This window comes from Mustelus asterias, chromosome 5 (genome assembly GCF_964213995.1).
Source record: "Mustelus asterias chromosome 5, sMusAst1.hap1.1, whole genome shotgun sequence".
NCBI classification, from domain to species: Eukaryota; Metazoa; Chordata; class Chondrichthyes; order Carcharhiniformes; family Triakidae; genus Mustelus; species Mustelus asterias.
The window spans coordinates 88,935,208-88,947,356 of record NC_135805.1 but is presented as its reverse complement, the minus strand read 5'-3'; the positions used below and the strand labels follow the sequence as shown (position 1 = coordinate 88,947,356).

The following is a 12,149-nucleotide window of genomic DNA, read 5'->3' as shown; positions in this document are numbered from 1 at the left end:
CCAAATTTCCAGCCTATCTATTTCCTTCTGTAGCCTCTGACAATGTTCCTCACTATCTGCAAGTCCAGCCATTTTTGTGTTGTCCGCAAACTTACTGATCACCCCAGTTACACCTTCTTCCAGATCGTTTATATAAATCACAAACAGCAGAGGTCCCAATACAGAGCCCTGCGGAACACCACTAGTCACAGGCCTCCAGCCGGAAAAAGCCCCTTCCACTACCACCCTCTGTCTTCTGTGACCAAGCCAGTTCTCCACCCATCTAGCCACCTCCCCCTTTATCCCATGAGATCCAACCTTTTGCATCAACCTACCATGAGGAATACACTTGAAGGCATGTGCCTTTAAATAATAAATTGTGGCCAAATTACGTTACTTATTTTTCTCATTTAATAGAACAAAACTTAGGCACATATCATTTCTATCACACCACAGCCTAATTATGTTGTACTTGTGCAGTGACATGGCCAAGAGCAGCTGGACAGCAAAAGCTGGGAGTCAGTACATGAATGAATCTCCTTTCACTTGGTGCTGAACCTTGTGCCAGAACTCTACTGCCTCGCCCGCCACGGAATCACAGTGGGCAAGGGGCCAACAGAAATGTCCGTTGACCTTTGGTGGGAATTTATAGTCTTGCTTGAGCGAGGCCGTGAAATCCTGCCCATGATGTGAATATATTTGCACAAGACTGACAGGGGCACCTGTCGTGCCTCACCCAGTTTCCAGGAGTGGCCCTTAGTCTTAGTATTGGTGAGATATTCATATCATAAAAGATATATGGAAGGCAATTTTGTTGCAATTGACAATCATACAAATTTCCCAGCAGAAGTCACTATCTTTCAACCTGAAGCAGACTGCCAGCATGATTTTTCATTTCCCTAATTTATATATGTGTAGGCCAATAGCAGTGCTGTACCGCTGCCTTGGCTGAGATCAGCTTGTTCAGCACAAACTTGAAACCAAATCTGTGAAGTTCAAAGTCAAGCCTGGCGTATTTAGCTGACAGGCCACCGAGGGAAATTAACAACTACTTCCTGAAAAATAATACTGCAGGTAAAAAAGAAATACCTGGTTTCATCTGAGTTCAACTTCACATAACAGTCCGAGAAAGATCTCTTTGAAATTAGCTGAACATTTAATCTTGGAGGACATGCAGAATTTTGAACACAAGTGAACTGCACCCATTACAACTTTACTGTCTAACCCCTCCCTACAACCTGCTGCCCCATTTGTTCTTAAACAATTTCCGAGATCAAGGTTCACAGATGCTTACTTAGTTACTGAACTTCTCATTCTGGCCAATAAAAGGGAAGTGTAATTCTGAAGGTGGCAAGTTCTTTTTATTAGGCTGTTATTACAAATATCAAAGTAATACCCTTATGGGTGGTTGCTGCTGTGAACACACAGGGCACCGAATATTACAACTAAGTACAAGACCTTGGAAAGTCTGATTTCTTAAAGCAGTACCAGTTGTAAGCAAGTCTGTCCATATATACAGACACACAAGCATACAAATTAGGAAAATGAGTATGATTGTTTATTGTATTGAATACTAGGCACAACATATAAAAGATGCCAAAGCAGTATTATCAAGCACAGTTTGGAGTTATTCTAAACAGTCACAAAATTATAAACCGACATATTTCTCCCATAATGCAGATCCTGTCCCATGTTAAGGCATTTCAAAGCTGCAGCATTACTTCTAAAATGATTTGGTCACTTTCAGTTCTTTGGTAAATTTAGATTGCATTATATTGTCATTAAATTTTCAAAGCAGGCCTCAGAAATGAAAGAAGACATCTTTCAGCTTTTCATCAGCTTGAGTGAAGAAAAAATGCAGCTCTGCACAAAAAAATTGCCAGATTTATTTTGCAGGTCTGAAAGAGGACTCCCAGAGCTAACATGACTAAATAAATCTTGAGTTTGGGTTCCACCCACACCGGCCAAGACAACTGGGATTCTGCCTCCTTCAAAACATGAATCACTTTAACAGACAGTAGATTGACTAAAATACACAAGTTTCCCACTTAGTATCAGTGTTCCTTACCTTTGTACTGATCAGAGTAAAAGATTTTATTCAACATTTTCTTTTTCTGACTTAACCTCTGAACGGTTGAAGCTGCTGCCGTGCTGCTTATTTTTTGCCGTTTCCAACTGCTAAGCTCATTGGCTGAACAGCACAGTATTGCAGTTTATGTCAGCAAAATTGAAGTGTTTCTTTGAAAAAAAGTGACATTTCCGCTTTCTGTAACTTTATTTCTGTACTTATAAGGAAGCGGGTGTTGATTTTTATCAGCAAGTTTCCTGTAGCAAGAAGTATATGAAATAAATGATGTCATGTTGCAAATGCTATAGGGCAGAATGAAATGATCACTTTGTGAAGAATGTTAATGTGCAATGGAATTCATTGCCTTAGAGAATTAAATAGCAACTTTGAAGCTATATCTTTCTATTGATATTGACTGATACAGCAATCTGTATATTAAAGCTCTTGCTTTAAAGTGACTTCAATTACAATGTCCCCGCCCCTTATACATACAAATGATCGATCATCTGAATGCAGATTCTCTTATCTTACTAGGATAATTTTGATGACTTGGCCCATCTCCACGGCTATCCCCAGAGCACATTTGCTCAGAAGTGCCAAACCAGTGCAGATAGCTGGTCTCTTCTCTGTTTCTGAATAAAACCTAATAAAACTGAGATGAATGACTCACTGACTGACAAAATCAAGGAAACAATATTCACATTTTTGATTCATGCTTGCATATTTAGGCCTGCAGAATATTAAACTGCTAAGCTATCATGACACCCAAATCACTTATTCTGAAATGCAACAACCTGCATACACAGATGGGAAATGTGCATTCTCTTTGCAGATACTTTATACGAATTGGGGCTCTAAAATATATTGCCAATATTAGCTGCGTGAAGTCTTGACAAACAATCCTCAACCACATTACTGAATAAGGAACTAGAGTGTTGGTGGGTGGTGGTGTTGCAGGAAGTACATTCAATGCATTGTATTCACTTCCTGTATTTTGCATTTGAAAACACTTTGTACTCACAGGTGTTGGTTTCTCGTCAGAGCCGACTGTGTACTCACCTAGGAAGCGCATCAGTGACAGTAAACAACAACTGGCAGATTCTTACATCTGTGGACAAATTCTGTCCACAAAACCTAATTTTTATCACATTCTTGTCACACTTGCTGTCATTTTCTTCATTATAAATTCCTAACTCTACACATTTCATTGGAACTGTCCATGTAAACTTCTCAACCTGTCCTCCCTCCCTCTGACCATTTATGGTACTAAATGTCACCACTGGGAGCAGTGTATTATTACAAGTCTACATAGGAACTTGATAGCTCAATTTGCTGTCAAAATAATGCCGGGTAATGGCTCACAGCTGAAAAGCACAGATCAGCACGATGTTGCTGTGTTTGTGCAGCATATATATATATATATATACTGAACTCGCTGTTAAGTCTAGTCCATGTTAGTGTAAGTGCCGTATCCTGTTAACAACATGATAAATGTTAGATTACTGAGGTCAGCCAACTTCCTTAGCATTGAAACCTAATTATAAATAGCTGTTGGAGATTTTAAAAATGCAAAACATATATTTACTTTATTTTTTTCCTTTCTCTCTTAAGCCATTCTTTCCTACACTCCCATTCTCTTTCTGCAGCTGATTTGACATCAAATTCAAACATTCTATCCTACACTTCCTTTTCAGTCCTCGCACTGGTAATTTCACAATTCTTCTATCTGGTTGGTTAGGGAGATATGAGTTGCTTGCTTTGTTCACTCTGAGCCCAGATACCTGTATCCTTTGCTGCAACATTATCAGTTTGCACTTTCTGCAAACTGGCAGCAAAACTGAAGTACCAGCAAGTTTCATTCATGGCACCACGACACATGATGACCAAACATGAAAATATAAAAAAAGACAGAATGCTAGACTTTATAGTGAGGACTGAGTTACCTGTGCAACCTTTTGTAATATAAACTGTTAATTCGAACTGTATAATATGCCAATGACTCAATATACATAAGAACAGGAAGTGATGCAACATCTCATAATCTTGCACTCTCTTTTGCACCTCATGGAAAGATCAAGCCACTGTAAGATGTGATGCAATTAAGTCTGCCTCACTTGAAGAATACACTTCCCTGACTCCCTACCCACAATGCTAGAGTTCGACAAAAAAAACTAACATCTGCAACTTTGATCATGCCGACAGGTGAAGCAGGGTTCAAGGTCAGTTCATAGTTGCACCACGACTTTCAGATGTAATTGAAGTCAGCATTATGAACTTAAATCCCAACATTTATAACAAAAAGGCCTATTTAAACTTAGTGCTGTAATTATATCCACCCCCGATGACAATGCTCTAACACTACTTTTGCAGATCTCAGCTCTCAAGCCTGTACTGCTGAAAAACATTCACATTTCAACCAACTCTATGTCTCTTTTCTCAATTTCCATATGATTAAGCTGTAAATACTTCACAGAAGGACAAAATATCGGACTTAAAATGTAGACCAAATTACACCTAAACCCTCATCCCGATCTTCTCACCCTCCACTTCACTACTACACTTTGTCTTGGCTCCCAATGTAATTTATTATATACAATACACATACACACAGACACACATGCTCACACTCCATTCATGCCAACTTTATCCCATATTAATCAGTTTTGCTGATGTAAACTTACATGCATGTTAAATCTCACACACTGCACAACAGAACTTACCAAACTCAACTGGCTCTCTGTGGGAATCAACAGCAAAAGAAGACTGCGCATTTTCATTTAACTCATCCCTGCTGTTCCGAGTGGTATCATAACTTCCCTTGATATACATTTTCTAACCCACTTGTCAGTTGGCCACTTTTATAGCAAAGGCATTATCCAGCAGATGGATTCAAGACTTAAACAACAGAAAGAGCACAATTTAATGCTACTTGGAAGTGCTGATAGGAATGCACAAATGCACAGGATCAGAAATTCCAATTTCAGTCTATTTGGCTGGTCCTACGATGCCCATGTTATAATATTTTCATGGTTTAATTAAAAAGAGATGCACAGATCCAGGATTAACGGTTGTTAGCCAAACTTTGACTTTGGACAACGTAGATACTTGCCAGTATGAAAATAGAATTTAGTTTCAAAATTTTGGTCAATAGAATATGAAAAATAAAAACCCAGTCTTGCATTTTTGCTATTAATATAGCCAAGCCACATCTCAAGTGAAAAGTGAAAAACCAGTGATACAGGTAAAATAATTACACCAAAGTACCTTTGGTTATTATCAAGGCAGCATTGTATGTTGCTTGCTCTGGGTATCACTGCTGATCATAGTATACATTACATCAATGGGTAACTGTGCCTGAAATGTTAACAGAAACAGAACAAACTGGTATAAATAGGCCTGACTCTACTGAATTGGAGATTGAGGTAGGTATTTTAACAGAACTATATCATATCATTCTCATTATTGATTATACCTCAATCTTGTGCATCTAAATGGTAGTTTCTTGCCAAAGTTAAGGGCTGGAATTTTCTGGCTATTCAAGCCGGCGGGATTCTCTGCTCCCGCTGCAGTGAATGGAGATTTGGCTCAGTGCCAAATTCTCCATTCTTGCTTGCAGGGGCAGTGGGGCATGAACGGTCAGAAAACTCCGGCCAATATATCCAAAATAGAACAGTGAAACCAACTAGTTAAATTTTGTCAGTGTGCAAATTGCTTTTTCTTAATCTTTATTAAGCTCTGGTCTGATAACAGCTCTTCTAATCACTCCTCTGTATCTCTACTGAGGCATGCACGTGTATAACATTTTAAAATGCAGAAACAGAAGATGGCTTAGCTTGTTGAACCAGTAACAACTTCTCTGTACATAATCTGTACCACATTCCAGACTTATGTTGTTAGTGATGACATCTTGGGGCCCCAGTAACCACATTCAACTGTTACAACCATCTTCAATCAGTCACAGCTGTGACTCAGAGCTCGCAATCCAGAGGCCCGCACCGCAGGAAGTCGCTTTCTTAAAGCCACAGCACACCACTTCTTGGTCATTACTGGTTGATTAAACCATTTTCAAAGTATTATTATAGCCCTTTTCAAGAACACAAAACTAATTTCATAAAACACTGCAGTTAGCTTTTCACAATTATCAGCATATGAAACAAAAACAAATGAGAAACACAATCCGTAACAATTCCGCAACCTCCTCCAGCTGTACGCCCCAGCACATATTCCAGATCCTTCCAGCAAAAAGTAAAATACTGGGGATGTTGGAAATCTGAAACAAAAACAGAAAATGATAGAAATACTCAGCAAGTCAGTTCGCATCTGCGGAGCAAAATCCTCCAAGTCTGGTCTCTCCTGCATTCCCCACTGTCCTTGTACCTTTCATGAGGTTGCCAAATGTTTAACCATCTTGGACCCTATCTAGAACTTCCCTTAACCTCTGTGCCATGCTACTTTACTCCCTACTTTGAAAAGTCTGCTCAAAATCTTTTTGACTGTGCACTTGATCATCCTTCTATTGCTGCTCGGTGCATCCTTCCCTATGTGAAACACATAAGACAATTTATTGGATTCGAGGCACTAATCAACTACAAGTTGTTGGAACCAGAGCACTCTGTTTAAGCACTGTAAAGGCTGAAAGATTTCTTGCAAAAGAAAAACTGTCCCACAGTTGTTCGAATAGCAACCGTGGCTGCATGAAAACCACATACCACAGACTACAGCTAACTACACAATTCTTTCACGTTTGAAACCAAGTTCAAAAGAAGATATTATTTTCTTCATTTTTACTACAATGCTTGCAATAATTTCCAAGAAAAGGTTCCCAACAGTTTACATTTTATAAATTTCATCATGAATTATGCTACACAAAATGTCAGTCACATTAATAATGGATATACCTGCTGATTAACATCATTGATAAAAACATTAACTGCATTAGTGCTAAAGCAGTGACCTTTCTGCAACAGTATTTTTTCCACCCAACAATTTTTAACAACTTTAAACTTAATACCTAAATTTAGAGGCAAAAGTAAATGAACAATAATCATTGTTTTATGAGTTTCCTCGTTTTTATAAGAATTCTCATTTTTAATGTGGAAAACAATCAGTAACAGAACGAAGGTGGTGACTGCTTTGAGTCCACCTGTGCCAGCTGCAAAGTATCTCCAGGGTACTTCTCTCTATGGGTAAAGAATTGAGTCTTTTATTAAAAAGTAAACAGCTTTTGAGAGACTGTGTAGGTATCAGTGATAGAAGCTGAACAACTCCAATAATGCAAAATGTGTTTTACGCTACACACGAACCTTTTTTCCATTCATCCACCAAGAATTTATATTGAAAATCTAGCATAACATTTGTCTGCACCCATTTTCGGAGATCCAGACTCTCACTGCCTCCATAGGAGACAGAGAATTGATAGAAATTGATCCGGGGTGATCTACTGTTGCTGGTTATGCCTCCACAGGCAGCCAATTGATAGTAAACAGCTCTGTCCCACAACATCCCTTGTGGCAATGGTCCTCAGATAAGGTGGTTGGTTAAGTCTATTGGGGAGGTGAGGGCTGTTTGTGTACTGATCCTGACTTCTGGCTCCAAGTAAGATGTTTATTAAAAAATGTGATTTCAAAGATTAATCTTTGGTTGACAACTGTGGAAGCCACTGTAGAATCCTCACCTCTGTGTCAAGGGAATCGTTTAACATAGAAACATAGAAAAACTACAGCACAAAACAGGCCCTTCGGCCCCACAAGTTGTGCCCTGTGTCCTCTCGTAGCAGCCATTTCCACCCTGGGAAAAAGCCTTTGAGAGTCCACCCGATCTATGCCTCTCAACATCTTATATACCTCTATTAGGTCTCCAAGGAGAAAAGACTGAGCTCCCTCAGCCTATCCTCATCAGGCATGCCACTCAATCCAGGCAACACCCTTGTAAATCTCCTCTGCACCCTTTCAATCTTTTCCACATCCTTCCTATAGTGAGGCGACCAGAACTGAGCACACTACTCCAAGCGGGATCTGACGAGGGTCTTATATAGCTGCATCATTATCCCCGGACTCCTAAACTCAATCCCTCAATTGATAAAGGCCAGCACACCATACGCCTTCTTAACCACCTCCTCCACCTGCGGGGCCGATTTTAGAGTCCTATGGACCCGGACCCCAAGGTCCTTCTGATCCTCTACAGTACTAAGAGTCTTTCCCTTTATATTATACTCCTTCATCCCATTTGACCTGCCAAAATGGACCACTACGCATTTATCTGGGTTGAAGTCCATCTGCCACTGCTCCGCCCAGTCTTGCAACCTATCTATGTCCCTCTGTAACTTCTGACATCCCTCCAGACTATCCACAACCCCACCAAACTTCGTGTCATCGGCATAGCTTACCAATCCATCCCTCCACTTCCTCATCCAGGTCATTTATGAAAATGACAAACAGCAAGGGTCCCAGAACAGATCCCTGGGGCACACCACTGGTGACCGACCTCCATTTAGAAAAAGACCCATCTATACCCACTCTCTGCCTCCTTTGGGCAAGCCAGTTCTGGATCCACAGGGCAGCAGCCCCTTGGACCCCATGCCCTCTCACTTTTACTAGAAGCCTTGCATGGGGGACCTTATCGAATGCCTTGCTAAAATCCATATAAACCACATCTACCGCTTTCCCTTCATCAATGTGTTTAGTCACATTTTCGAAGAACTCCACCAGGCTCGTAAGGCACGATCTGCCTTTGACAAAGCCATGCTGAGTATTCTTGAGCATACTAAACCTCTCTAAATGCTCATAAATCTTGTCCCTCAGGATCTTCTCCATCAGCTTACCAACCACTGAGGTTAGACTCACCGGTCGGTAATTTCCTGGGCTATCCCTATTCCCCTTCTTGAAAATAGGAACCACATCCGCAATCCTCCGGCACCTCTCCCCTCTCCATCGACGACGCAAAGATCATCGCCAGAGGCTCTGCAATCTCTTCCCTCGCCTCCCACAGTAACCTGGGGTATATCCCATCCGGACCTGGCAACTTATCTATCTTGATGCTATTCAAAGATTCCAGCACAACCTCTTTGTTAAAGTCCACAGACTCAATCTTTTCAGTCCACCGTAAGCCCGCAGTACATCCACTCAGGTCCTTCTCTTCTGTGAAAACCGAGGCAAAATACTCATTAAGCACCTCTGCCATTTCTACTGGTTCCGTACAGGTTTTCCCGCCTTCACCTTTTATAGGCCCTATTCCTTCACGTCTCATCCTTTTACTCTTCACATATTTATAGAACGCCTTAGGGTTTTCCTTAATTCTACCTGCCAAGGCCTTCTCGTGACCCCTTCTGGCTCTCCTAATTTCCTTCTTTAGTCCTTTCCGACAAGCCGTATACTCATCTAGATCCCGATCTTCGCCAAGCTCTCTGAAACTTTTGTACGCTTTCGTTTTCTTCTCGACTAGGTCCCGCACAGCTTTCGTGCACCACGGTTCCTTTAACCTACCAACTCCTCCCTGTCTGCTCGGAACATTGTCCTGTAGAACTCTAGACAGACATTCCTTGAAAAACTGCCACCTCTCTTCAGTACATTTCCCCGAGAATACCTCCTTCCAATTTACTCTAATTTGCTGCCTTATGTCTTCATATTTCCCCTTACTCCATATAAACGCTTTCCTAGCTTGCCTGATCCTCTCATTTTCCAATGCAAGCATAAAGGAGGTAGAGTTATGATTGCTATCCCCAAGATGCTCTCCCACTGAGAGATCTGACACCTGTCCAGGTTCATTGGTCAGTATCAGATCAAGTACAGCGTCTCCTTTTGTAGGCGTGTCCACATGCTGTGTCAGGAACCCCTCCTGAACACACCTAACAAACTCCTCCCCATCCAATCCCCTTACCCTAGGGATATTCCAATCTATGTTTGGGAAATTAAAGTCTCCCATCACAACAACTCTGCTGTTATTGCAACTCTCCAGGATCTGTTTCCCTATCTGCTCCTCCACCTCCCTGTTACTATTAGGCGGCCTATAGAAAACTCCCAGCAAAGTGATCGATCCCTTCCCACTCCCAACGTCCACCCACAGAGGCTCTGTAGACAATCCCTCCACAGCATACACCTTCTCTACAGCTGTGACACTATCCCTGATCAGCAGTGCCACTCCACCCCCTCTCTTGCCTCCCTCCCTGTCCTTCCTGAAACATCTGAATCCCGGCACCTGGAGTATCCAGTCCTGTCCCTGAGACATCCAAGCCTCTGTAATGGCCACCACATCACACTTCCATGCATCGATCCACGCTCTGAGCTCATCCCCCTTATTCACTATACTCCTGGCATTAAAGTAAACACATCTCAATCCTTTGGTCTGAGCTCTCCCCTTCTCTATCCCCCATCCATCCTCCCTCTTGCACTGTCTATAACCCTTCTTTGTTTGCGAGCTACCTTCCTCACAATTTAACAAGGATTATGTCCCTAATTTACATATTCCAGGGCCACAGGGGGGGTAGTTATAGAACCGATGTCAGGGGTAGGTTCTTTACCCAGAGGGTGGTGAGGGATTGGAATGCCCTGCCAGCATCAGTAGTAAATGCGCCTAGTTTGGGGGCGTTTAAGAGATCCGTAGATAGGTTCATGGACGAAAAGAAATTGGTTTAGGTTGGAGGGTCACAGTTTTTTTTTTTAACTGGTCGGTGCAACATCGTGGGCCGAAGGGCCTGTTCTGCGCTGTAATGTTCTATGTTCTATGTTCTAATATTACAGACAGGAAGGGAATTAATTTAACAGCTCTGAATTTTGCCCCTCACTATCCATCCAAAAGCAGAAAGGTGTTTTTGATTTTTCATCTTCTCCAACTCTTCAGTTTGGAATGATCCGAGCTTCTATCAATAATTCAGACTACATTTCCCATGTAGCCCTACCTAAACCTCTCTGCTTCTTTACATTTCTGGTACTTGAAAAAGACTCTTAATACTTTCCTCACCTGCCCTGATGTCTTCTCATGTGGTTGAGTGTCAAATTTTGCTGATAATGCTTCTGCAAAGCAGCTTGGGATATTTTTATATGTTAAAGGTGCAATGTAAATGTAAGTTCTTGTTGCTGTGATTACAATCGTGATCACACTTCACAAGTACTACACTGGTTACGAAGCACTTTGGAACATTCCGAAGCTATGCAAGGTGCTAGATAAATGCAAGTCTCACTTTCCTTCTAAATTAGAGTCCTGTCATCATTAAAATATATCTTACAAAGAAATGGACTTGTGCAGAATGCATTGAACTCAAAGACAACAATACTGTAGGGTTATGCAATCCAATTATTTTTGTTACGGAATGTAAACTGAGGCTCACTTTGTGCAATACCAGCATATTACAAACAAGATCTATCTTGTTCAGCAGGAAAATGCAGTTATTAAAAATACATTTCCACAACTGTCAATTTTTGCAGTATTGCCAGCACTCCTTTGTGGAGCAAGATCTGAATGAAATGCATGTACATGGATTCAATTCCGACTGTTGCCAAAATACATTCATCTCTTAATTACTAATTTTAATCAGTTACTCAATAGAGCCGAAATTTATAGCAACACTGGCAGAAGGACAGTATTCTTCTTGCAACTTTGTCTTCTTGAGTTCTCTGCCTGAAGGCAGGTCTGACACACAACACTGCAATTTCTATCACTGGTCGAGCAAGGAGGCAAGTCTCGAATTCACCCCAATCAGAACGGGCACAGAATGCCAAGCAGTCGGCACCAATCTGATCCATGCCGGCTGCCTAATTTAATCGGACCTCCCAAGGAGTCCAAGTTGATGTGGCAACATATTTCTACATGCCAGTTATAGCATGAAACCATGGAGACTGATGCTAGAGGCTCCAATTTTTTTCTATCACACGGCTATTCAGAAATCTCTGCCACTCTTACCATCTGCTATTTGCACGTGGTGGAAAGATTTGCAAGTTGAAACTCAACCTGTTTGGCCACATTATGAACACACACCATCAAATCTTGGGAGTGGGTCCTGTGCCCAGAATCTCTGACCAGAGGCTGGGACACCATCCACTGTATCACAAGACTTCCTCCTAACTGCAGGGGGAGATGGTGGCATACTGGTAATTTCACTAAGTTTATT

At 41.4% G+C, this 12,149-nt stretch overlaps 1 protein-coding gene across 12 annotated transcripts in view; it reads right to left on the bottom strand.

The window, feature by feature from the left end:
- Window positions 1-12,149, bottom strand: part of asxl2 (ASXL transcriptional regulator 2) — a 232,264-nt gene that overhangs the window by 71,494 nt on the left and 148,621 nt on the right. The window contains exon 1 of one of the 12 annotated variants that reach the window (XM_078213012.1): window positions 2,048-2,161. The exons of the other annotated variants lie outside the window; for them this stretch is intronic. Coding sequence (XP_078069138.1) covers window positions 2,048-2,084 — 37 coding nt within the window. The 5' untranslated portion in view covers window positions 2,085-2,161. Of the gene's footprint in view, window positions 1-2,047; window positions 2,162-12,149 lie in introns of those variants that run through there. 12 annotated transcript variants of the gene reach the window in all.